Below are 27,701 nucleotides of genomic sequence, written 5' to 3' on the forward strand. Positions count from 1 at the left end.
TATGCAAGAAAGGTTCACTCAATGCTGGATGGGATTGAGAGTAAGCATGAAAACTGGGAATACAGTGTACATGTTCTCTTTCTTTTTAAATATTTGTATTTTATTCAGTTTTCATAAAACATACAACATATAAACAACCATAACCAACTGAAGTACTATTGGATACAACATTGTGATTTAATTCTTTGTGTCCCTCCAGAGAAATCCATGAGTCGAAGGTGGCTCTGTTGGGGGAGTCTGCTGTATTAACATTAGAAATGAAACAAAGCACTCCATTCCAAAATTGTCAGCATGTCCTCTTGCCTCCTTCATTTGGCCACTTAATTTATCTGCCAGAACAATGTGTCAGAAATCTAGTATACCATATGCTAGTATACCACCTGTGTAGGGTTAAACCAAGTTTATTCTTCCAGTGTAAACAAAGTTGCCAAGCAATCACCATAAAAAGTCACCATGTCTTTATTTGGTAAGACTGTGTATGCTCAGGCATTCATTCATTTCGTTTTATATATGGCTTCTGGTAATTTTATCCAGGTTGCAGATCGGAGCTTTAACCGTATGTCTTGCTATAGTGAGCCCACCAGTGATATGTCAAGCCCCTGTGGAAGCCCTCGGCCATCAAATAAAAAGGTAGTCTGCCCCATAATGATGAGGTCTGCAAGCACATCAGTTTTGGCAGTAAATATTCCTGTGAAGAAAAAGGAAGGCGTTGCAAGGAGGGTTGTATTGGGCAGACAGGTGAACCATTCCGCAGAGATTCAGGTGGACCAGAATAGTAGCATATGAAATTGAAAAAATAAATAAAACCAATGTGTTTATAAAATTACTCTTAAACAAGTGATCTCTACAATGTAACAGTGGCTTAACTTTTTTTTATTAAAAAAAATCTTTTTGGAAATATACTCAATCATCTTTCTCCAGTGCAGCAGAAAAAGAGTGAAAGGCAAATGATAAAAGGACTGAAGTTATCAGCAGATCCCCCTGGGGGGCTGTGGGGAGAGTGGCTACGAATGGCAGGAAGCCCAGTGTTCAAGGGAGGCAACGTTTGGCCAGGCAAATGAAAAGAATGAGCCCATTTTGCTATTCAAGCCTAAATGCTCAAGTGCATTCAGCCAGCCAGAATGTTCAGCCACATTTGAAATATCTCATTCAAAAAATGATGCCTATATTGATTTCAACATTGCTTTAAATAATGCTAGTGACTCCCGTGTTGTTTTTATGTGACATTCTCCTTGTGCATATATATTTTTTATGAGATTAAATATTTAAAATGGTGTCTGGATTCCATGGAATTTGTAGGCCAGCCTGACTGCACATTAGCCATTTTACCTTCACAAGGTCTCTGGCAGATTGAGCAATGTGTAACTAATATTAATTGTAATACCTCCAAATTATTTTGGCCTTCAATCAATGAACTTTATATTCAATATATTTATATCTATTAATTTTGTTATGTTGGCATTGTTAATTCATTTTACCCGAGATGTTAATGATCACTGCTGCCCTGTTTTACTTCATGCTGTTCTGTCTCAAATCTGCTACTTAGGGTTGCACCTACCTGCTTTTTCATCTACCAGTTTTCTCTGTTTTCATTAATCTTATTCGGCTATGTATGTGTGTGTGCACAAATCAAAAAAGGTTCTCATTTTAGATTTCCCCCTCTCAGAGTTACGTTGTGTTGAGGTCCAATATTGAAAACCAGATTATCTTTTTTTCTTTTCTTTTCTTTTTAATATACTTTGTAGCACTTCCACGAAGAGTTAGCACTTCAGATGGTAGTCAGTACTGGCATCGTGAGAGAATCTGTCTTCAAGTATGCCTGGTTCTTCTTTGAATTGTTGGTAAGATTTTATAACAGTGCTTTGTTTTCGGTAACCAGGCAAGTTCAGTGCATTCTCACTGTTGGAGGTTTTGAAGTGGCCCAACTGAAGGAAGGTGAAGAACGCTTCAATACCTTGCCCCTCACAGCTATTGAGCCTTTCTCTGTAATCATATGAAAGTGTGAACTATGGGCAACCTATGGCAGCTTATTCAGGAAGGAGCTGTGGGGAGGGAATAGCTTTCAAGGAATCAGGACCGTAGAGAGTTCTTTAGGCTCTGCTTAAAACTCTGGGTCACTGGTAAGCCTATGAGGATTTGACTGCCAGTGGAAGGGAGGGAAAGTGACTCAGCTGAGGTGATCACTTGCACAACAAGAAACAAAAGGAGAGAAATTTAAACATGAGGCCAGGTGTGTGTGGTTCATTTTTAAAACAAAACTGTATCTAGTGTTACATTAGATTATGAAAACCATTCACCATGTTTGCACACCAGGATATTGTGAGCCAGGCGTATGCCACACCAGAAGATGCTTGCCTCGCTTCCTGGCAGTTGTGTCACTGCAGGGGAGGCCAGGGCAGTCCATTGAGCAATGCTGCTGGTGCACACAGCCCCAGCCTCCCTGCCTTTCCTCCTCTCAGTAACCCACAGCGATGCCAGAAAACTAGCATTGCCGTTCTGTCTCACTCGGCAAGCCTCTCATGTGCAGGCAAAGGCAGAATATAGGCCAGTTTAAACATGACACCAGTTGCATGAATCCCTACGCTGATGTCATTGTGATTTTGTTATTTAAAAAAACCACCAGTATTATATTTAAATCAAACCAGGGAGCTTGTGTATTATTGCATTATATGCAGGAATTCTGGAAATTTGGGTATTGATTCCGAGTTGAGAATGTGCCTATATGTTTGAATACTTGACATTCCTTGCAAAGATTTTTGGTACAGATTTTAGAGGTTTTTGTCTCAGGTTTCAGGGAATGCAGGAAAGCTTGAGGAGGGTTTCTTAAGGGGCTCCAGAATGTGCTGATTTTCTCATATCCCCAGTTCGTCCCCATTTTAAAGCCCACACATTTATTAAACAGTGCTTATTCTTTTAAAGATCAAGAGCATGGCCCAGTATGTTGCTAACATGAAGAAACAGGATATGCCCCGCCAAAGTAGATTTTCCAATCGCTTCAAGGATGACATCACCACTATCGTGAATGTGGTCACCTCAGAGATTGCAGCACTTCTGGTCAAACCTCAGAAGGTAATTTTCTCCCATTAATCAGCTTCATTTGATGACTCCTGGCTGTAGTATTATAAAAGGCAGATCAATAAAAAAACTTCCCTTTATCTGCTTTCTGTACTCCATCGATAAGACAGAAAGACATTCTGAAATTTGGTAGAAATGGTTTGAACACCAATAAATTGCATTCCAAGGTATTTGTTTTGAAGGAAGTGAATAACTTTTGAATATGTTCCCCCCAACTGTTATACTCTGATTTATGTTCTCTTTTATACTGCTATGTGAGCAGACGAACAAAGGTATTTTAAAATATATTCATTTTCTTACATTTAAATCCTGCTTTTCTTCTGTCATGAAACCCAAGGTGGTATCTCAGGTGCTGGTCAGACCTACTTGGCTATAGTAAGATGGTGGCCTCATGTGTCTTCAGAACATACCATGGGGCCTAATCATTAAATGTAAATGGAATTTCCGTGTGTTCTGGCTTCCGTCAGAGTCCCATTGCACCAAAAGTGGTTTAGTCCTGCTGGCCAAGTGACCCAGAAAGCTGTCTGTGGACAAACGGCGACTCTCTTGGCCTGAAGCGAGAGGAGTGCCACACCCCATGGTCGCCTTTGACTGGATTTAACTGTCCCGGGGTCCTTTAACTTTACCTTTTTCACTATGGGACCTAATTATTATATATGGCAGCCAGGTTAATAACTTTCTATTCTTGCAGGCTTCAAAAAATGTAACAGCAACAAATTTGATATGGTCTTATACAGATTTTCTGCATAATTAGTTTTTCCAAATGACCCTAAAATGGCCAAGTTCCAGGGCTTCAAATTAATTTTGTATTTTATGATGATTTTGAAATTAGAATTTTATAAGACACCAGGATTAATTTTATTGGAGGGTGGTTAATAAATTATATAAAGATTACAAAACCCATGGATTTTATAACACCATTGAGATTAATTACCGTACTTCAGAGCTGGTCCAATGCATTTTACTACCTCAGGTTGAACAGAAAATGACATTTCCCTCACCACCCAGACCTTCGCAGGTCAAGGTTCATTGTACTCAAGGCTGGCCAAGTTATTTTGACATGAGGCAGAAAATCGGACAAGTGCTTCTCTCTGGAAGTAAAAGAAAAATAGTAATATACAAGGAACAAATACTGCCCTTTTGTGACTCTCACATATCCTCACGCTGCTTAACGCCTTCTATTAAAATCAGTCAAGCTTTAGCTTGCCAAGCAGCTTTTTGCATTTTGTGTTATATGTTACAAGTATTATCATGATTAATTCAATGCAGAATGAGCCTTAAATGACACGTTGCCATTTTCATTTGCAAATGCTAATGTTGTTAAGTTTCTTCCAAGACTGTCAAATTGGTGGTTTCTGGGCTCTTGGCTGCATGGCAGTCATGTTATGTGGCTTTCTCGTTTGCTTGACAAACTTGCGTGGCTGGTCAGGAGGGCACTCACATAAACAATGACCAGAAAAGTCCTCTCTGATTATTTTATAGGTTTCCCCCTTCAAAATATGTGTAAAGATAAAATAATTTTAAGTGTATTAACATATTTTAATTATTTTTTTAAAGGAAAGTGAACAAGCAGAAAAGATCAACATTAGCCTAGCATTTTTCCTGTATGATCTTCTATCTCTCATGGATCGTGGATTTGTGTTTCACCTTATCAAACACTACTGCAATCAGGTAGGCCTTACCGAAACCTCCACCAGAACATGGAGCACCATCGAAGGAGGCCCCACCAGGTTCAGTGGGAATAGTGTGCCCTCCCTAGTGGGCATAGATGGCAGCCGAAGTTTCAGTTCATTTCTTCATATAATTCACTTCTGTTTTAATTATACGGCTGGGACAGTTCCAGCTAATAAGCCCTATTAGCTTATTAGAGCAGGAGAATCAGTTCCTTGAAAGCAATGTAACCTCACGGTCATCCTGCACATGCAATGCTAATTCATTTGACAGAAGGCTTCTTGTTAGGCCTCCTGGTCAAAAAGCCATTTGTGAAGAGAGGTGGGGTGTCTGAACAAGTCATCATCCAGGGGGCCCACGAGGACTGTGTTATGAGGGCATGGTCTTCTTGGCTGTCTGAATCATCTTTTAGTCCAGTGGGGGGGGGGTGTCAAGCAGAGAGCAGCTCCTGCCAGAATCTGTTAGGGGATGAGTCTTTCTCCTCACTCTGACACTGAGACAGCTTGGTTCTTAGACTTTTGTCATTGAGCCACATACCGTATACACGGGTGGTAGTCTTATACACAGAGTTTTGGCTTGGGTGGTTTGTCTGCTTGGACAAAAAAAGCTTAACAAAATAAAGAGCAATCGGCCCCCAAAAAGCTCAAGAACTTGCTGCCGCTGCCACTGATCTCCCCCAGGACCTGGTTCTCTCAGGCTGAGCTCCCCCATGGCAGGGAGGGCCCTGCAAGCTGGAGATGGCTCTCGCCCAGGAGCTGTCCCTGTTTGTTCTGCTGCTGCAGCCATGCAATGAAGCACTCAGCTCCACCATGCAAGCATCAGGCAGCAGGTGGAGGAGGAGTAAAAAGCAACTCACAGCAAAATCCGCCACCAACCCAAACACTGCTGCTCCTCTGCCAGCCAGCCAGATCTGAATGTGAGCGAGTCCCAGCCCCCTCCCCTCAGGACACACACAAAATGACCCAACCCTTCACTGCCTTTCCTTCAGGTCACCCTCCCCGGAGTTGCCTGGTGGTGTTGCTGCCCTCGCCCAAGCTCCCCACCTTGGAGACCCCTGCCTCTCCTCTCACACACAATGTGCTCACTCTGGACTAGTTCAGGGACCACAGGCCCCCCTGGGCAAGGCGGCAGTGAGTGGCTGGGTTGGGGACTTTTTTGGGGGGGGGAGCAGGCTGCAGCAGGCCTCCTGCCTGGACTCTGCAGCTTTCTCTTTCACATGCCTCAATGCTACAGATTTCCATCTGCTTGTAAGTTAAAATGTCATTAATGGTTTTGGCAACCCTAATTTAAAATATTGATTTCTTAATCTGGGGTTCAAAAAAATAGGGCTATTTTGTTTTTATACTTTTCCAGAAAAATTTACTAAAGCATTGCATTAGTGGAAAGTCAGTCAAGTGATAAAACATTATCACTAGCAAAGAACATCAAACCATTAGATTCTAATAGATGGAAACTTACAAGATGCAAGTATTAAAAGGAGCAGTTTACAGTATTTGATTCTCCATTATTTTTATTAAACAAAAAGTGATGCTAAAGTGAGGCAGGCTATTTCTTTCTGTTAATACACTTATTCACTCTAGTCATGTTTTCCTTTGTAATTTTTTTTCAGTTGTCAAATAAACTTAATACTCTTCCAACACTGATTTCCATGAGGCTGGAGTTTCTCCAAATTCTATGCAGTCATGAACATTACCTCAATTTGAATCTCTTCTTTATGACTTCAGGATCTGCTCCAACATCTCCCTCTCCTTCTCTGTCATCTCAGGTAGTTCCCCACTCCTACAGTTTGCTATGTGTGATAAAAGGACGACTAAACACCTCCCAGGTAGTGTTATGAATTTGGGGTGTTATGCTGTGTGCTAGACTCGTCTTCTTTTTTAAAAAAATCATTTTTATTAATTTCCCAATAAAAACAGCCAATTAACATATCCATACAGTCATACCTCAGGTTAAGGACACTGCGGATTGCGTACTTTCAAGTTGCGTACTCGGCAGACCCGAGTTCTGCCGCATGCACAGAAGCATTCTGCACACTTTGCGCGTACGCAGAAGCACTCTATCAGCACTTCGCGCACGCGTGCTATGGCCACTCGGGTTGAGTACTTTTCGGGGTACGAACGGCACCCCGGAATGGATTGAATACTCAACCCGAGGTACCACTGTAATCATAATCCAATTAAAAACAATAAACTAAAATTATTGTGCCATACTATTTCCTCATATGATTGGTATTGTACAAGCCCCACAGACAATAACTGGCAGGAGATACTTCTTTCCCAACGAGTGTATGGTTCTCTCCATTTGTAGTGATTAGACTAGACCAAAACCAGGCCTCAGATTTTGGGCTGTCCTTCAGCCAAGTAAACTGAGCTTCCGTGGGTATACAGTCTTAAGATCTCTTTAGCTCTCCATAACAACAACAACAATTTTATTATTTGTACCTTGCCCATCTGATAGGGTTGCCCCAGCTACTCTGGGCAGCTACCGATAAGGCCCTTTGCTTGGTTCCCTGTAACTTCACTTCTCACAGTGAGGGGACCGCCAGAAGGCCCTCAGGGCTGGATCTCAATACAGGCTGAGTAGGGTTTGGGCAAGTTTTCTGCTGAATAGAGGAATTCTATACAGTGCTTTCCCTTGGCAAGAGGACCGTGCATTTTTCAAACAGGGTAGCAGAAAAAGTACTCTGACTTTTCCATAGTTGCTCTATCTTTCCAAGTCCATGCTCTTTTTGTGAGTGGCATTTTACAAGCTCTCTCTGTAGATTATTCTTTGATTCAGAATACAGGGCAGTTAGGCAAATTTCACTAGCTGATGCTAAAATGAGACTTCCATGTTCAGAGGCAGTCTGCCATTGAATATCAGTTGCCGGGCACAGCTGGGATGGTGGGGCGGTCCTGTGGAGCTGCCCTCCCAACAGCATTATCTCTGCTGCTTGCCCTCAGCCCTCTCCTATTCCAGTAAAAACAAAAAATAAAAAAATTCCTTCCAGTAGCACCTTAGAGGCCAACTAAGTTTGTCATAGGTATGAGCTTTCATGTGCATGCACACTTCTTCAGATACCGAAAGCTCCTACCAATGACAATCTTAGTTGGTCTCTATGGTGCTACTGGAAGGAATTTTTTTTTTTATTTTTTGTTTCGACTACGTCAGACCAACAGGCTACCTACCTGTAACTAGTACTATGCCAGTAAGTAACACAGTGCTGCTGGGAGGGGAGCTGCACAGGACCCCACTACCACCGCATAGACCAATCCAACCTTTGCTGAGCTGGACATTTTTATGTTGATTTGAAAAGATTTAAAGATCTTATGAGGAGCAATATTTTCAACAAATATTTAAGTATTTAAAGAATGCTCAATTGTGTGATAATGGTGAGGGCAGCTCTTTGTTACTACTTTTATGCATTTGAATTGAATCCAAGCACCACTTTTCTTTTTCTTTTGCAGAATTCAAGCTCCTGCTCAAGCTTCCAAGATCACAAATTTGCCAACATATTTGACCTGACAGCAGAATATCGGCAGCAACACTTCCTAACAGGGTTACTTTTCACTGAACTGGCAGCTGCCCTGGACACAGAAGCAGAAGGGTAGGGTTTGTTTCTTCTTCTTCTTCTTCTTCTTCTTCTTCTTTTTCCGGAGACCTAGGTATGTGAGCAGATTATAGGAGTTGACAGTGCCAAATTTATGCTGCCCATAATATTGCTAATAATAATAATAATAATAATAATAATAATAATAATAATAATAATTTATTTTTATACCCCGCTCATCTGGCTGGGTTTCCCCAGCCACTCTGGGCAGCTTCCAAAAGAAAAATAAAACACAGTAATCTATTAAACATTAAAAGCCTCCCTGAACAGGGCTGCCTTCAGATGTCTTCTAAAAGTCTGGTAGTTGTTTTCCTCTTTGACATCTGATGGGAGGGCATTCCACAGGGCAGGTGCCACCACCGAGAAGGCCCTCTGCCTGCTTCCCTGCAACTTTGCTTCTCGCAACGAGGGAACTGCCAGAAGGCCCTCGGTGCTGGACCTCAGTGTCCGGGCAGAATGATGGAGGTGGAGACGCTCCTTCAGGTATACTGGACCGAGGTCATTTAGGGCTTTTAAGGTCAGCACCAACACTTTGAATTGTGCTCGGAAACGTACTGGGAGCCAATGTAGATCTTTCAGGACCGGTGTTATGTGGTCTTGGTGGCTGCTCCCAGCCACCAGTCTAGCTGCCACATTCTGGATTAGTTGTAGTTTCCGGGTCACCTTCAAAGGTAGCCCCACGTAGAGCGCATTGCAGCAGTAGAGATAACTAGAGCATGCACCACTCTGGCGAGACAGTCTGCAAGCAGGCAGGGTCTCAGCCTGCGTACCAGATGGAGCTGATAAACAGCTGCCCTGGACACAGAATTGACCTGTGCCTCCATGGACAGCTGTGAGTCCAAAATGACTCCCAGGCTGCGCACCTGGTCCTTCAGGGGCACAGTTACCCCATTCAGAACCAGGGAATCCTCCACACCTGCCCGCCTCCTGTCCCCCACAAACAGGACTTCTGTTTTGTCAGGATTCAACCTCAATCTGTTAGCCGCCATCCATCCTCCAACCGCCTCCAGGCACTCACACCAGACCTTCACCGCCTTCACTGGTTCTGATTTAAAAGAGAGGTAGAGCTGGGTATCATCCGCATACTGATGGACACCCAGCCCAAACCCCCTGATGATCTCTCCCAGCGGCTGCATGTAGATGTTAAAAAGCATGGGGGAGAGGACAGAACCCTGAGGCACTCCACAAGTGAGAGCCCAGGGGTCCGAACACTCATCCCCCACCACCACTTTCTGAACACAGCCCAGGAGGAAGGAGCGGAACCACTGCATGACAATTCCCCCAGCTCCCAGCTCCCAGCTTGCACTGAGTCCTTCTTTCTTACTGTGTCAGGGCTGCACTCTGGGTGATAGTTCCCTAGCAGTTGAAGGGCAGAACTACAAGTGACCTTGAGTGCAGTCCCACTCCACCTGCACACTGCCACTGAGGAGGTGAGATCTAGTGTGAGGGGTGGGGAGTTTAACCATCTGCCCCTCTGGCTGCAGTCTGAATCTGGATTGTGTCCTGTCTCCAAAGGGGACTGCAATTTACATTGCAAAAAAAGGAGCCCATTCATTTAACATACCATGTCAGTTAATATCATGTTTGGTTATCCCTTGAAGCCTGCTTAATCCATGCTGTCAACATGTGCATCAGTCACAAGCGTTGTTCTCTTGTTTGTGCTGACAGAATAAGCAAAGTGCAAAGGAAAGCTGTCAGTGCCATCCACAGCCTTCTGAGTGCCCACGACTTGGACAAATCCTGCTTGAAACCAGAAGTGAAAGTGAAAGTTGCTGCCCTTTATCTGCCCCTGGTTGGAATAATTTTGGATGCACTTCCACAGTTCCATGACTTTACAGGCAAGATAAGTTTTTTGTTGTTGCTGTTGCTAAAGTACCTAACATTTTCAAAATGCTGCACAAAGATCTTAAAAATACAGTCTCTGTCTTACAAGCTAACAGACTAGGAAGGAATTGTTGTTTTGGTCAAACTTTGGAGAGCATGTATTTTGCCCCCCCCCCCATGACATCATGGGGTGTGAGAGGAGCACAGAATGTTGGGAAAGATCAAAGCGGGGGAGGGGAGTTCAGTTGGTGACAGTTTGGGGGGAAGAAAAAGTTATTAGAGAACAGAACAGGAGAGACAGAGAAGAAAGGTAGACAAGACATAAGAAAATGAGATGTAGACTCAAAGCAATAGGAACTGATAGGAACAAAAACAAACTGCTGTTTGACTTATTGAAAAATAATATATGTAATAAGAATAATATAGGAGAAAACTGGGTATTGAAACTTGCTTAATCTAAATCATATATCCCAGTTTACAGCGGCCCTTTAAAGTACGCTTCACACAGAGTATACGCAGTCAGACGTTGACCTGGCTAAGAAAACACCACCAAGAGCGTAGGGTATTATTTCCCTTATATGAAACCCCTTACTAGCTGCACACTTGTAAAAGTATGCAGGTGAAAATACAAACGGTTGGGTTTCTTTAACTGAAAAACAAACTGAATCTAAAGAGACTTTAAACTAAAGATAAATGCTTTCTCCCACATTACAAACCTCCCACAAACTCCCACAAAACTCCCATTAAACTACCCGAGAATTAACAGCAAACTAGCATTATAACTAAGATTCAACTAAGGAATCTCTTAAACAGAGAACAACTGAGAGAGTGATCTACTACAAGATGAATCAAACTGATCTAACTAACTAAGAGATACAGAAGTCTTTCTGGCAGAGCCTTATATACAAGAAGCAGAGCCCACGCCTGTGGGCAATTAACAGAAATCACCTGCACCTGTTTCTCTTAAACAGACAGTATTTACATTAGACCGGCTCTAAAGTAACTTGACTATTCAAAAAATCCAACATGACTAGCAATAATTAATGGACACTGTGGCATTGGCTCAGTTGGGTCCTGGTCATTTATGAGTTTTATTGTTTTCGTTTATTCATTGTTTTTCTTGTTAATTGATTGGTTATATGAAGTGTTTTTAATTTATAAGACAAATAAATATTCCTATTCACTAGACCTCAGAGAGATTCACACACTGCCTTTCCTTGCCTATACTCTAGAAATGTATATATTATACATGCCTCCAACTACAGAGAGTTTTGTAGTAATGGCAGGTTCTTTTTCGTATTCTTGGTGTAGGCACACAAGTGGGAAAACCTGTGCCTGCTGAGTGCATTCCTGGGGGAAATGTTAGTCTCTAGAGACTTCTTGGTGGCAAGGTCCAACCTCCAGTTCCAGTGCATGTGCATCTGCTTGGTTCCACACACTTAGTTCTTCTTCCACAGCTGCAGTTGTGACATCATGAAGAACATTCCTTTGGTCTGCAGACCAAGTGAGCAAGACACTGAGTCTTTGTTTCTACAGCTCTCCCTCTCTTTCCTTTACATTTTCTCCTCCATTGGAAAATGTGATTTTGTTTTCTTCCCTTCTTTGTTGCCCCCTCCCCCGCACCTTGTGGCATAGTAGCCTACATTTAAGAAATGCAAAAGTTCATCACTGACGGTCACAAGTCTTTTGAGTAGAGGATTTTGATGGCTTCTTGTGTGCCAAAAAATCACTAAGCAGGCTTGCCAGAGCAATTCAATCTTTCTCTGTGTTGTGCTTTGGTTATTACTACCTTATTTGGTTCTGGCCAAAGGCTGTGTACCCATTAGCACTGAATCTGGTTCCAGTGCACTCTCGCCACTGGCTTTTGAATTTGTGTGCACACAGCATTACCCATCTTGTACAGTTCTCAAACTTAATCGTTCCAGAGGTCCGTTACAAAACCAAAGCGTTACAAAACCAAGGCACGCTTTCCCATAGAAAGTAATGCAAAATGGATTACTCCGTTCCAGACTTTTTAAAACAACCCCTAAAACAGCAATTTAACATGAATTTTACTATTTAATGAGACCGTTGATCCATAAAATGAAAGCAATAAACAATGTACTGCAGTCACACAATCAATCAATCAGTAGCTGAACTGGGTTCCTTCCGCACGGTCACACACACACAAAAGAGTCACAAAAACACAAAATAAGTAGCAAAAACAGACTGACCTCAATGTAACACTCCAAATGGAAGTGTAACACTCAAATCGGAAGCGCAACACTCAAAACAGAAGTGTGGCACTCCAAACGGAATTGTGGCACTCAAATCGAAAGCGTAACACTCAAAATGGAGCAAGTTCAGCTTCCGAAATAAGTTCGCAAACCAGAACACTTCTGGCTTTGCAGTGTTTGGGTTCCAAGTTGTTTGAGTACCAAGGCATTTGAGAACCAAGGTACCACTATGTGGTAATTATACTGTACAGAGCTGTGCAGAAGTTGCCCCGGGTAATTTGTATCTGAAACTGACTGAGATTTACAGACTGACTCTGAGGCAAACAGCAGCACAACATGAGATACTTGCTGCTCTAACAGTTAAAACTTACACAACAATTATAACTGGACTGCCTCCGGCACATGACATCACAATATTCTATGCTACAGTATTAACCCTCAGTTTTTTGGGGAAATATTGCTGCTTGGTGCATTTTACCTCAAACCAGCTTTGATCTGAAAGGGAAACATGAGCTATTTTCACTTTGCAGTTAAGTGGAAGTGTGTACATTTGGGACTGTTCAACTTAATCCTGTGTGTTTGGGCTGAGTGGGTATGAAGAGGAGTTTTTCTGTTGCAAGCTTATACAGGCTATAAAAACTCCTAAGTCAGGCCAATAAGACCCAGGAGCTGGGAGGAGATAGATTCCAACGATTTATTACTTTCCAAGCAATAGGTTGTAGCTGCAACCACGATTCGGTGGTCTGGGGGTGATATTTATAAGTTTTTACACAAAGCAATTTCAATTTTCTTCAGTCATATGCCTTGAAGCATTTCTCATTACCTCATTCAGTTATTGAATACATTTCATGTTTGTGTGCTTGCGCAAACTTAGCATAAGCGTTGGCTGTTTTGCTGTCATCTAAATGGCCTCCATGTGTTACATTTTTATAGCAAAATCTATTTAGCTTTTGTTGAACCTGCATGTCTAGCTGTGTATGTTCTGCAATAAAAATGTTAGCTTCTTCTCTTCCCATGGGAAAGGGTGCTTGCATAACAAAAGCTTTCTCAGCTGTTCCAAAGCTTTTTGCATTTTATTAGCATTTTCTTAAAGTGATAGGCTATCCATTTTGGGGCCCTTGGGGCTCCTCCCACATTTCTAGCTTGGCACAAGTGTGAGAGAGAATATTTTTCACTGTGAAGTACGGGGCTCCCTCTTTTAAGTTCATTGTCCCTTTTTCAGGAGTCAGCAGAACGTGGTTCCGTTTGTTTTTCTTGATTACTAGGCATCATTATTTAACCCCTTCATGGTAAAGGTTGCATTCATTTTCTCCCGGCCACTTAGTTGATTCCCCTCAGGTCCCTTGCTATTGTGCCACCAATAACCAGAAGTGATGGAAGCATAGCTGCCAAGTTATCCCTTTTTTTAAGGGAAATTCCATTATGCTGAATAGGCTTCCTCGCGAGAAAAGGGAAAACTTGGCAGCTATGGATGGAAGCAGCTGCTTTCTTTAACCTTCTTTTGCACCTGTAGCAATTTTAAGTGAAGTGTTGGGCAGAATTGTTTTTTCCCTCTTCTCTTTAGCCAAACAGTTGAAGTTCATAGTTACAATAAATATGGCAAAAATAAAGGATAATTAATAAAAGCAAATAAATAAATAAATAACAATACTATTATTTTGTTGTTGAAAGTTAAGAACATAACAATATATCACAGTTTCTATAGCTGTAGGCTATAGAAGGGCATTTAAAATGAGAGTCAGCAACTTCCAGTCGGCTGCAGAGCCATTATGGATGTGGATTTAGCCTCTTGGGGAAAGTTCAAGCTCTGCAGGAGATTTGGAGCTACACAAAGGTGCTGTGAGCTCCATTAAAAAAACCCCAAGGGAGTTTTGGGTGCAGGGGTAATAGAGAAATGCTAAGATTAATGTTAGTATTTATGGAAGCTGCGGAATGGGGAAATCGATGCTCTGATCGAGCAAAGATGTATGTGATGGTGATAAAATTTTATTTTGATTGTATTAAAAAATTAATAAGTATTATTATAAAATAAAATGAGAGTCGCCAAATGTGTCCTCTTTTTTGCTTCTCAAAATATGGCAACCCTACTTTGACATAACTATGGACTGTCTAACTTGTTGCAATCAAGTTTTTCTGTACACCTATTAATGAAGTTTGGAAGTATGGAATGTTGCCTTAGTGGAGCCTTTAATTGGTGTCGACACAACTTATGCACCATCCTTTCAAACCTTTGGCAGCGTGCCTTTCTCCTTTCTTTTTTGGAGCATAGCCTTGCTTGGGGCAATTGAAGCTTCTGAGGATGTCGGGTAACTTGCACCTCTGCCCTCCAGTCCTCTCTTCCTGACATTCTATTGGGACAAGGGAGTCTTCCATCCAGGTTCTTATTTTCTGCCAAAGACTTTGTCAAACTTCCACCCCAACTTTATATTACCTTTCTTCTTGTCCCCTGCTCTGTATTGATCTTTGTGTTGATTGGACCTTGTTCTCCTAAGAAAAACACCCTAATATTGTCATTGTTAATGCCACTCTGTATAAATATCACAAACTTTCTCCTCAGTGGGTGGGTTCCAAGAGCGCTATCATCCCCTGCAAGATGACTTCAGACTGTGCTGCATGCAGTCTGTAGCTGCCTTTGCAGCAACCACTCTGAGAATGTTAATCCCAGAGCCATGTTGCACTACAACATCGTCACAGCTCTTGACTTTCAACTTCCACTCTGCTCTTGATACTTCAGCCTGTGCTGGTGTATTTTTTGGAACAATAATCCTCCAACGTGTTAACTCTTTAGGACAAACTACTACAAATTTCAGGTGAGAAAGCTTGCTAGTCTCCCATATGTGTGTCTACACAGAGACCACGAAGAAGGATGGATAGCTTAACCTTAACTGAAGTTCTATGGAGTGGTCATATGTGGAGCCACAGCACTTTCTCAGCTGCACACTGTGGTTAGATATTGAATGTTGGTATGGGAATCTTTGAACTGAGCAAAACCTCTTTGGACTTGCAAGCTGGAACTTAAGGGGTAGAGTATGCACTGCATATACCTAAGTATTTCCATATGAATGGTTCTACAGATGACCATTCTTAAGAACTTCAGTTACAAGTATGCAACTTATATTTTCTAATACTGTATAGTTTCAGATGGCCGCAATGGGAAAGGCCGCATTGGATCTCCAGATGAAGAACCAGAAGTTGCAAGCCAAATTAACCAAAATATTGCTCTGGCCATTGCTGGGAATCAGTTTAATCTCCTACGGTCCTATGGTTCATCTGTGTCCACAGTGGTAGGTCTGCCTACACTATGTGCTCGCAGATTTTTTTCTTGTTTTGTTACTCCCTATTACTGACCCAAATTCTAGGGGCCAACTTTTTAGAATTTCTTATGTTTTTCATTTGATCTAGTGGGCATACTGGGCATATTTTCCAGGGGGAAGGGCCGTAGCTCAGTGGTAGAGCATGCATAAGGTCCCAGGTTCAGTCTCCAGCATCTCCAGGTAAGGCTGCAAGAGACTCCTGCCTGAAGCCCTGGAAAGCCACTGCCAGTCAGTGTAAACAGTACTAAGCAAGTTGGACCAAATATCTGTCTCGGTATCCAGTAGCTTCCTATAGCTCTATGCTTCTTGAGCCTCCTTGCTGGTTGGAGCTGATGGGACTTGTAGTCCAAGACTTCTGGAGGGCCCCAGATTGAGGAAGGCTACTCCAGAGTATCTGATGCTGTTTTTGTTTTGTTTTGTTGCAAGTGTGCCATTCACACCTGCAAAAAAACCCCAGCAGAATTACATTTGAGCAAGTAGCTCAGTGTTAACTGATAACTGGCAATATTCCAGTTGTGCTTAAAGCAAAGCTCTTTTTAGCTAAATAAAAAAATTCCTTCAGTAGCACCTTAAAGACCAACTAAGTTTATGTTTTGGTATGAGCTTTCGTGTGCATGCACACTTCTTCAGATACACTAGAAACAGAAGTGTCAGACCCTATATATATACAGAGGGTGGTGGGGGTGGTGGGGAAAGGGTGATGGGCTGAAGGGAGTGGTAAACCTGTAGATGGCTGTTAATGGCTGCTGATGGCTGCAATTAGTCCTGGGCTGAGGGACTCTTTTTAGCTGATAATCTCCTGTAGGCAGTAAGACGTGGAATGGTGCCTTTTCAACTGGAATTGCTAGAGCCCTCTCTGCTAGTAGAAGAAGATGCTTATAAGTAGCTCATTTTCAGATAGGGCACTGGTGCCCTCTCTGCTAGCAAATGAAAAACCTCCCCATACCCAGCATTGAGAAGGTACACTCTAGCCCACCACCTGAAATAGAGATATTCCCAACTCCCAGATCTAAGTGGCTACAGCAGATTAATTAGCTGGAAACGGCACCTTAAACAATAGAAAGGAGCCCTGCCAGTTGTGTGACTGGTGATATTCATTAGGACTATTAATATCACCAGTCACACAATATTAATAGTTGGCATAAGTTTAACTTTCTTGAACTTCTTATTTTATTTTTTCCAAGCCCTACAAACAATACAACACGTTAAGTCCAGAAACTACACGCCACCTTTTGATCTGTTTCCTGTGGATCCTGAAAAACGCTGATCAGAATCTTATTCAGAAATGGGTTGCAGACCTGCCATCTATGCAGCTAAACAGGATTTTAGATGTCCTTTACATCTGTGTCTCAGGCTTTGAGTATAAGGTAAATAGAATGGTGTTCAATCCAGACTTGTTGCTAATTGTTTTGATGCATTACAGACACAGTGTACAGGTTTTCTTGGATAGAAGTACGCTACACTAGGGTTACCAGATGTCCCCGTTTCCCGGGGACAGTCCCCAGATTTGTGAATAAGTCCCCAGATAAATTCCATCCCCGGAATGTCCCCGGATTTCATCTAATGTCCCTGGGAAATGCAGCAGTAGCAGTCTCAGCAACCCAGAGCAGTTGGCTCTGGCGAGCTTCAGGAGCTACTCTTAAGATGCAGCTTCTGGGCTGCCTCCACCTTCCCTGACCCAGCAACTAAGCTGTGAAGGGAGGTTTCATGCTGCCTATTGGGGTTGCTCCAATGGGAAGGGAGGCAGCGCCCTGCCTGAGAGATCCCCACCCTGTCCTGCTTGCACGTAAGTATGAATGGGATTGGGGCTGCTCCGGTGGGAAGGGAGGCATTGCGCTGCCCAAGTCTCGCCGCCACCACTCTCAGCCCTCCTCCACCTTCCATGTGTCTGACCCACCGTGCACCGCTTCACCACCACCACCACCACCACCACCACCGAAGAACCAACAACTAAGGGTTTGCCCAGGCTCATGGATAAAGCAGATAGAAGCCTCGGAGGAAGGGGAAATGTGGCGGTTGAGGTCAAGGCGGTAGCTGCCCCTCTGCCACCACCATCGCTGCAGCATCAACGTCCCAAACGTGTAGTATTTATTTATTTATTTAAAGTGTCCCCGGATTCATTGGGGGGAAAATGGTAACCTTATGCTACATTTATTTTTCAAGTGTTCTTCACTTTTAACTGCAAAATTCTAGCTGAACTTTTCAAGAGGTACAAAATAATTGGGTTGTAGATTTCTTTGTACAGTGGTACCTCAGGTTAAGTACTTAATTGGTTCTGAAAGTCCGTACTAAACCTGAAACTTCCTTAACCTGAAGCGAACTTTCCCATTGAAAGTAATGGAAAGTGGATTAATCATTCCAGACGGGTCCGCAGAGTACTTAAATTGAAAGTACTCAACCTGAAGCGTACTTAACACGAAGTATGACTGTACAGGGTGAGTCTTTTAAAAGAGGCCCTGTGGAACATGTGTACTCTGTATCCGCGGGGCCTCTTTTAAATGACTCGCCCTGTACATTTAAAAGACATACTAACCTTTTGATACTGGCGGTTTAGGTCACATATTTCTTTATGTCTGTGCAGGGCAAGCAAAGCTCAGACAAAGTCAGCACTCAAGTACTCCAGAAATCAAGGGATGTAAAAGCTCGGCTAGAAGAGGCCTTACTAAGAGGAGAGGGAGCCAGGGGTGAAATGATGAAGCGGTGCAGGATGCCTGCTGGTATGCTCCTTGCTTCTTCTTTTTCTCATTTGTGGAACCAAAAAGAAATTGTAGCTATAAAAACGCAGTTTTCCAAAACAACTTTGACAGCAAAAAAATGTCTGAAGAAAAATTTGAAAAGAGTTAGATTATTAATGACTAAGTTAGAAAATTAAGAAGTTGCCGTATACTAAGGGTGTCCCTCCAGATTATTCCTCTTTTGTGGGAGGGATTCAAGTGCATATCAGAACTTTAAAGGTAAAGGTAAAGGGACCCCTGACCATTAGGTCCAGTCGTGACCGACTCTGGGGTTGCGGCGCACATCTCGCATTATTGGTGGAGGGAGCCAGCGTATAGCTTCCAGGTCATGTGGCCAGCATGACAAAGCTGCTTTTGGCGAACCAGAGCAGCACATGGAAACGCCGTTTACCTTCCTGCTGTATTTCTCTACTTGCACTTTGAGGTGCTTTCGAACTGCTAGGTGGGCAGGAGCTGGGACCGAACAACGGGAGCTCACCCCGTCGCAGGGATTCGAACCGCCGACCTTCTGATCGGCAAGCCCTAGGCTCTGTGGTTTAACCCACAGCGCCACCTGCGTCCCGGAACGTTAGGCTTGTGCAATTAAAGTGGCTGAGAGCACGGAGAAGCAAGAGCCCTTTCTGTTCAGCTCTGCCTCTCAAATCAGAACCAGTAAAGGTGGTGAATGTTAACAACAACAACAACAACAACAACAATAATAATATAAGTTGTTGTTGTTGTTAAACTTAGCTTCCTACAACTAGATGGGATAAACTGTGCTTGTATATTTGATAATGCCTAGGGATAAAGTGTCAGCAGTAGACAAGGCGCTGCATCTAACTGGATTATCATTGACTATTCTTTTCCAAGGCCTTCTTTAAGCAAATCACTTCTTTAAGCAAATAACTGTATCATTTTGGCTTCTTCTTGATTGCTTAGTACTGCTCACCCTCTTCTTTCATCCTCAAGTTTTTTTCTAGGAAGTAACCAGAAAGCTGGTTTGATCATTGTTTCAACTCCCCAATTTGATCCTTACTACAGTACAGGCCAATTGAAGGTGCCCATTTTATGAGGAAGTGCCTGGAACTAGTCCTCACCTCCTGCTGCTGTTGCTTGCTTTGACTGCCAAAAGAAGCCTACAGGCTGCTTCTTTCTGGTAGTCAGGACAGACAGCAACCAGGTCAGTAGCACAGCCACTTCTGCAGAAAGGTGAGCTGAGTTCTGGGACTGGTTGCCAGCCATTCTCTCTTTCTGCTTAATGAAAGAAGGTGGCTTGCAGGTGTTGGTTAAACACTTTTTTCATTAAGAGGGTAAGGCAAGAGTGCATCCTATACCTACGCTGCTGTGGTAGTACCAGATGTTGTTTGGCTGCAGCTCCCATCATCCCTTAGAGTCCCAACAGCATCTGGTAGCACCATGTTGGCTACTCCTGCTCACCCAAGTCTGGACTTCTGGGCTTCATTCCTTTGTCTGCCTCGGTCCAATGTTTTGCTTCTAAAAGGTAAAGGTAAAGGACCCCTGACAGTCAAGTCCAATCGCGAACGACTCTGGGGTTGCGGCACTCATCTCACTTTACTGGCTGAGGGAGCCGACATTTGTCTGCAGACAGTTTTTCCGGGTCATGTGGCCAGCATGACTAAGCCCTTCTGGCGAAACCAGAGCAGTGCACGGAAACACTGTTTACCTTCCCTCCGGAGCGGTACCTGTACTTGCACTTATTGGCGTGCTTTCGAACTGCTAGGAACTGGGACAGAGCAATGGGAGCTCACCTCATCGTGGGGATTCGAACCGCCGACCTTCTGATCGGCAAGCCCAGTGGCTTAGTGGTTTAGACCACAGCGACACCCCTGTCCCATTTTGCTTCTAGCTTGGTTTTATTTCCTGGCTCTAAGCCCCATTGTTCTCAGGGGCACATTGTTCCCATCTGTTGTATTTCAACAATTTCATACCAAATGCCTTTTAGATTGTGTGTAAAAATTACACTTTCCTTCACTGCTAGCACAATGGATGTAGCTGGACTTTCTTTCAGATCGCTCCCAGAGGGTCCGGTTGGGCGCTTATACCTCTAATATGCTTAGGACTAACACAGGAACACCACAGGGATGTGTGCTTAGTCCGCTCTTTTATACTCTTTATACATATGATTGTGTCGCTGCCCACCCTAGTAATAGGGTTGTCAAATCTACAGTTGACACAACTGTGATCGGGCTCATCTCTGATAAGGAGAGTGAAACGGACTATAGAGATGAGGTGGAGCAGCTGACAGAGTGGTGCAGAGTTAATAAATTGCTCATAAATACAAAGAAAACAAAGGAGCTTGTGTGGTGGACTTTAGGAGACAGAAGAACGAGGTCCAGCCACTTTTGATTGACTGAATCTGTGTGGAGAGGGTAACAACGTTTAGATTTCTAGGCATTGAGTTACAGGAGGATCTGTCCTGGAGTGTTAATACAGGGGGGCTTGTGAATAAGACGCAGCAGAGACTGTACTTTTTGAGAATTTTAAGGAAAAACCATCTCCCACAAAAGCTGCTGCTTGCCTTCTATCACTGCGCCATACAGAGTGTTCTTACGTATGGTTTATGTGTGTGGTACAGAAGCTGTACTTCTCAGGACAGAGCAGGGCTGTGCAGAATTATTAAAACAGCAGAGAGCATTATTGGCTGCTCACTCTCCACCTTAGAACAAATCTACACCACCACTAGACATATCAAGAGATCCAACGCACCCTGGTCACCATTTCTTTGAGCTCCTGCCATCGGGACGGAGATATAGAACTATGCAGGCAAGAATGAGCCGTCTCTAGAGCGATTTTGGCCTTAAATGGAAAGTCTGGACTTTGAAGTCATCTTATTTTACTTGTTATTTTGTATTGTATTTACTGTTTTTAAATAGGTTTTGTAGTAATTTTGGATTATGTGGAATGCTTTATCTGAGTGGATGTAGCAACCAAGTAATTTTGTTGTTCCCACAAGGGGACAATGACAATTAAGATATCTTATCTCTTGCAGAACTCATATCAGTAGGGAAACATTGATATTAAAGTTTCAGTGTGATTCTATGTATGTTGTCCTTGTAGGGAATGATAAATTCCCAGGATTTAATGAGAACCTACGATGGAGGAAAGAGCAGACACACTGGCGGCAAGCAAACGAGAGGCTAGATAAGTAAGTAATTTAATGAGTTTATATTGCTTTAACCAGAGCAGCTTCTCTCTGTGGCCATCTAGTTTCATTCCTGAACCAAGGCAGAAAACTCTATCCTTAAAGCATCCTGGACTGAAACATTTATAGCTGTATTTGGTAACTCTAAACTGTGGTTCTGAAATCCCTTTATTCTTCATCCTCCTCTTACTAGCAGTGGTGTGGAAGGTTAGCTTTCAATATATGTAAGTATTGTTGAGAGAAGCTTGCAATAAAAATATGAGTGCATTCTTCCTCCTACTATAATATTATCTGTGTTCTTTTCATATCATCTTGTGGTTTCCCTGAGAGCCAACAACAAAAATAGAATGGGTTGCTATTTCCACATTTTTAGGACTAGTTTGGTTAGAGCTAGAGATTACCTCCAAAGGGGAGGGACTTCTCCTTCCTTGGAGCACAAGGCTTTTGTCTCATTGTCTCCTTATGCTGGGGCATTGCTCACACTTTCTTTAGATCAGAGAGTGCCTGTAGAATGGGTTTGGAAAAATACCCAGCAGTCATCAGATGTGAGGAAAACACTAGAGGTTAGCTAAGGACTAGTGTATTGCATTTTCCATTTGAAGCTGGCTCTGAATTGCCCTGCCTAAATGCTTCAACTTAATTTGTTCTGCACAAATGGCACCACCACCATTAATTTTCTTTCTTTTGTGAACTTTGGGGAAGCATGCAAAGGGAAATATAAAGTTGGAGTAAGACTCTGGCTCAATTCAGACATCATGCCAAATTGTAGTTTATTCTAACTGCTATTTATCCCCATCTGTTCTTAACATATGTGTCACCAATGGTTTAGACTGCAGCCCTGGTAGTAAGTTCCATTGAAGTAAATGAACGATATTTCTGAGTAGACATTTAGAAGAATGTACTGCTAGAGGTTTGTTTTTTTAATTATCTTTATTGTTTAAAATTATAAAACAGACACAATAACGCACAAAACACATAATAAACAAACTAATAGCTTGTTTGCAGGTTCTAGCAGGGGAGCGCAGCTATCGTATACCCTTGACCGAAGAACGGTACACTCCTTCTATCTGGGAAGGTCGTCCTCTTCCACCGAGCGCGCAGCTTCGGGAGGGACGCACATGGAGCGGTGAGGGAGGAAGGGGACACCCGCCTAATAGTTTCCTGTTTCCGCCGCGGACCGTGAAGGAGCGCGGGGCGTTCTCTGGGGAGAAGCCCTGAGCTTTGCAAAGGCAAAAAAGAGGTTCTGCTTGGGCTACGCAGTCCTCGAAACCCAAGAATAAAATTCTTGGGGACCAAGACCCGGTAGCGACTCTCCAGCTCGGAAACCAGACCCGTTTGAGGGGTCTGGAGGGAGCTGGATAGAAGTCGGGGGTGCCAGGGTTTAATCAGCCGGCAAAGCGAAGCCACTAGCTCCTCGGAAAAGCGGGGAAGCATCCCTAACCCAAGAACCCTTCTGGAGCTGAATAATATCAAAAGTTTACAAGAGAGGAAGAAAAGATTCAGAAGGAATGAAAGGAATAAAGAAAAGGGAACATACCGGACTCTGCTAGATTGAAGGGCGTGGTACCTCGAAGTGGTGAGAGACGGAGCTGACCTAAATTGCTGAGTAACAAATACAAGGTGAGGAAAACATCTTCTAACCAAGTATTTACGAACCTTAACTAAGTGTTAATGAACTGTGAATAAGATTAGTGAGTGGTTTGAAGCTCCCTACTGATCTAAAAAGTACACGGAGTCTGCCGGAGGCTGGGAGACATTGTATCCGCTGGCAGGAAAGTAACATTATAAAAAGTGACAAGGCTGCTGAAAAGCTGAGAGAGGGCCAGCGTGTGGGAACTAAATACCGTGTTTCCCCTTTTTTAAGACGTAGTCATTAAGTAAGCCATGGCAGCATTTTTAAGCATTTGCAAAAGATAAGACATACCCCGAAAATAAGACATACCTCCATGCCTTGTATGAAAACTAACACCCTCCTTATGGCCACTACTGGGAGTAAGATGTCGCTGAATTAGACTGAGTTCCTATTTAAGTGACTATATTTTGGATTTTAAAAGCGAGACCGCCGAGCGCCCCAGCCAGCCAGCGGGACCCAGCCAGCCAGCGGGGCCTGGGAAGCGGCTGCTGTTGTAGTGGTGAGCTCGCGGAGCGCCCGGCCGAGGAGATCTGCCGCCCCACCGCCCGGAACCGACTGCTGCAGAGCGGAGCGCTCCGCAGCGCCGAGCGCTCAGAGCGCCCAGCAGCACCGGGCGGAGCGCTGGAGCCAGCAGCCTCGCCTCCGCCCGGCCGAGGAGACCTGCTGCCCCGCCGTCCGGAACGGCTGCTGCAGAGTGGAGCGCTCCGCAGCGCCGCCGCAGAGCGCTCAGAGTGCCCAGCAGCCCCGGGCGGAGCGCCGGAGCCAGCGGCTTCGCCTCCACCTGGCCGTGGAGACCTGCTGCCCTGCCGCCTGGAACGGTTGCTGCAGAGCGGAGCGCTCCGCAGCGCCGCCGCCGAGCGCTCAGAGCGCCCAGCAGCACCGGGCGGAGAGCCGGAGCCAGCGGCCTCGCCTCCGCCCGGCCGAGGAGACCTGCCGCCCCGCCGCCCGGAACGGCTGCTGCAGAGCGGAGCGCTCCGCAGTGCCACCGCCGCGCGCTTAGAGTGCCCAGCAGCACCGGGCGGAGCGCCGGAGCCAGCAGCCGGCTGGCCGGCCGCCAGGATCCAGCTGCTGGAGCGCGCAGAGCGCTCAGCAGCTCAGAGCACCCGGCAGCACCGGAGCCAGCGGCCTCGCCTCTACCCGGCCAAGGAGGCTTGCCGTCCCGCTGCCCAGAACCAGCTGCTGGAGCGCGCGGAGCGCTCGGAGCACCCAGCAGAGCCCTCGCCCCTTTCTTCTGCCGTCTGGCCTGTCTTAAAAGGGGCGCAGCGGAGAAAATGCCTTTAAAGGGTGATCGGAGGGGGACGCTGTGGGAAGATGGGGGCTTTCTATTTCATTATTTAATAGGGTTGCCATATTTTGCAAAAGCAAAAAAGAGGACGCATTTGGCAACTCCTGCTTTTAATTATGGATCGCTATGACGACTCTGCCTGTGATAAAGAGGACGTGTCCTCGAAAAAATGTGACACATGGCAACCCTATTTATATCTATATTTGCTCCATTGGTTAGAGCATGGTGCTGATGATTCTTCATTGCAGAGGGTTGGACTAGATGATCCTTGGGGTCCCTTCCAACTCTTCGATTCTATGATCATCTGGAGGGACACAGGTTTTCCCATCACCGATGGAGAAGACCTGTGAACCTGAAGACCTGAGAATATAGTACTGTACAGCTGGAAGGGGTCCCCCAAGGGCCATCCAGTCAAACCCCCTGCAATTATGCAGAAATCACAGCTAAAATCACAGCCTTGGCCATCCAAACCTGGGTTTTAAAACCTCCCATGTAGGAGAGTCCAAGCTCAATAGCACCTCAGAGCACTGAAATCTTTGTGCATACATTGTATTGTTCTAATACATACAACAACCTTGTCAGGTAGGACAGAGCTCAGCAGCGCTGCGCGTAGCACACAGCAGCACCCTGAGCCAGCGGCCTGGCCCAGCCGAGGAGACCATAAGACACCCCACCAAAAATAAGCCACCCTGTGTTTTTTTAACGAAAAAAAGTTATAAGACGGTGTCTTAAAAAAGGGGAAACACGGTAGTATCAAAACATACCAAAACGACAGGACAGAGGCAACCAAGGAGCTACAAAACCAAAAAAACAAGGACAACTACTGAGTCTACCAAGATAAGTGCTTCATAAATTATAAAAAACTGGAATTGGAAAGCCCGTGAATTGATTGCACTGTGACTTTAAGTGAGCACAAGGGCGGGGGTTGCTGCGGATTGCGAAACGCTTAAGGCAATGAGAACACCTTTGAGAAAGACCAAAGAAACTCAAGAATAAAAAGATTTCCTCATTTTCCTCGGATAAAAAGACTGAATACGAACATTGGGTGAGAAGGGCAAGACAGCCTACACAGAGATAAACAGTTGAACTGTATAAAACCTGCTTCTGAACAGGAGGATTTAAGTGGAAAGACAAACTTTGGGGGGCAGGGGTGATTGAAACTGTAGGACTACAAATTCATGATTGCAACAAAGACCAATCTAGGGGAGGTATATATTGGGAGGTAATAACAAACAGGAGGGACATAGAGGGAACTGGAAGTTAAGTATTCAATGAGTGCTAATGGAAATGGTTAATGGTAAAATGGTTAACCAATGATAAGAAGGTAATAGCTAAGACTGGCTGACACCTAGTGGTGGTAAAGTTGATAACACCCAGGTAAATGCAATTGAGATCTGGACTTAGTTTAAGCATGACGCAGAAAGCACAAAAAACAGTGGCAGGGAGTGAAAGAAGAGCCTCAAAGGCAGATATAGAGGGAGAAGGAGACATGGCTAAAATATTGGCAGAAATTAGAGAATTAAGAAAGGAAATGAGAGAAAGTGAATATAACATTAGTGGAAAACTGAAGGAGGCAGTCTCAGAAATAACAAGTCAAATGAAAGAAATGGATAAGAAAATTCATATTGTAGAGGAACAATCGAAACAAACTCAAAAAGAAGTGAAGGAAAACAAGAGGGAAGGGGAAAAAATGAAAGGACAGATTGAGGGGATTGTGAAAACACAGGAAGAAATTCTGGACCATTTGGCTATGGTTGAAATGGCCCAGAAGGCAAATAATTTGAAATTGAGAGGGATAGAGGAGATAGAAGGAGAAAATCTAAGAGAAAAATTGATTACAGAAATAGCCAAATTATTAAACATTAAAGAGGAAGAAATGGAATATTGGTTAATAAATGCATTCAGAATTAAACTAAATCTAACACAAGGAAGAAGAAAAAAGTATCCTGATGACTGCCTAATCACTTTGAACTCGATAGAGGCCAAAAATGAGATTCTAAGGAAAAGCAGGGAAAACAAATGGAGTATTGATGGTAAACCAGTAGTGGTGTTTAAGGACATTCCGAACAGGTTGCTTCGTAAAAGGAATGTCTTCAAAGAATTGACTAAAAACCTGACGGCGAATAATATAAGGTTCAGGTGGGACTACCCTGGGGGGGTTGTTTTTCACTATAAGGACAAAAAATTCAAAATTGATTCAGTACAGCAAATGAAGAGATTTGGAGAAACATATAAAGAACTAGGGAAAATAGAAGGAGTGGAAGAAGACTTGGATGTTCCAGAACAAGAACAAGACCAGGATTTAAAAATAGATGATAAATTAATCTAAAGGCTGATAATAAAGATATCTAATTAAATAAGCAAAATGAGTGTTAAATTGATTTCTTGGAATATTAACGGAATGAACGATAAAAATAAAAGACATAGGATAAATCACGTATTAGAAAAACACAAGGCAGACATTATATGTCTGCAAGAAACGCATATAGTAAAAAGACATAACAGAGTTCTAAAAAATAGGAAAGTAGGAAATGAATTCATAGCCTCAGATATTCAAAAAAAGAGGGGGGTAGTGATTTATGTAAAAACTAAATATGAGGCAAAACAAATGTTCAAAGACAAAGAAGGTAGATTTATAGGCGTTCAGATCGAGATAGAAGGTGAAAAATTGTTGGTAGTAGGGATCTACGCTCCAAATGAATTAAAAGCAGATTTCTATAAAAAACTGGGGGAAACACTGACGAATTATTTGGATTATAAGGTTATAATGGTGGGAGATTTTAATGGCGTACCATCATTAGAAATGGATAAATCACTAAAAAAGAGGAAAAATTTAAATCAAGGGAAATTACCAAACTCATTTGATCTAATAACAAGTAATTTGGAATTAGTAGACATCTGGAGGTGGAAAAACCCAACTGTAAAAGATTTTACATTTTTCTCGGAATCAAAACAAAGCTGGAGTAGAATAGACCATATATGGGTGTCAAAGGAATTAACAATAAAAGTAACTAAGACGGAAATATTACCAAAAACAATATCGGACCACAGAGCTACAACAATAGAATGGAAAGCTAAAGAACCTAAAAGATTTAGATGGAGGATGGACGATACACTGCTAAATGATGAGAAAATCCTAGGAAAAATAAAAGAACAAATTAACACCTATTTTGACTTAAACTTAAACAAAGGAACAGATATAAACATGGTCTGGGAC

At 43.4% G+C, this 27,701-nt stretch overlaps 1 protein-coding gene across 7 annotated transcripts in view; it reads left to right on the top strand.

Moving 5' to 3' along the window:
* The window catches only part of DOCK8 (dedicator of cytokinesis 8), a 148,781-nt gene that overhangs the window by 77,196 nt on the left and 43,884 nt on the right, over positions 1-27,701 (top strand). For all 7 annotated transcript variants that reach the window (XR_015946139.1, XR_009558306.2, XR_015946140.1 and 4 more), the window contains 11 exons: positions 535-630; positions 1,746-1,841; positions 2,920-3,069; positions 4,633-4,746; positions 6,356-6,511; positions 8,193-8,332; positions 10,004-10,173; positions 15,511-15,659; positions 16,874-17,056; positions 18,271-18,406; positions 21,482-21,569. Coding sequence is in view for 4 of the 7 variants with exons in the window: in XM_035100303.3 (XP_034956194.3) it covers positions 535-630; positions 1,746-1,841; positions 2,920-3,069; positions 4,633-4,746; positions 6,356-6,511; positions 8,193-8,332; positions 10,004-10,173; positions 15,511-15,659; positions 16,874-17,056; positions 18,271-18,406; positions 21,482-21,569 (1,478 nt within the window). In the remaining 3 variants the exon portion in view is untranslated. The remainder of the gene's footprint in view (positions 1-534; positions 631-1,745; positions 1,842-2,919; positions 3,070-4,632; positions 4,747-6,355; positions 6,512-8,192; positions 8,333-10,003; positions 10,174-15,510; positions 15,660-16,873; positions 17,057-18,270; positions 18,407-21,481; positions 21,570-27,701) is intronic.

The sequence above is a fragment of the Zootoca vivipara genome, chromosome 10 (genome assembly GCF_965207765.1).
Source record: "Zootoca vivipara chromosome 10, rZooViv2.hap1.1, whole genome shotgun sequence".
Classification (NCBI taxonomy): domain Eukaryota; kingdom Metazoa; phylum Chordata; class Lepidosauria; order Squamata; family Lacertidae; genus Zootoca; species Zootoca vivipara.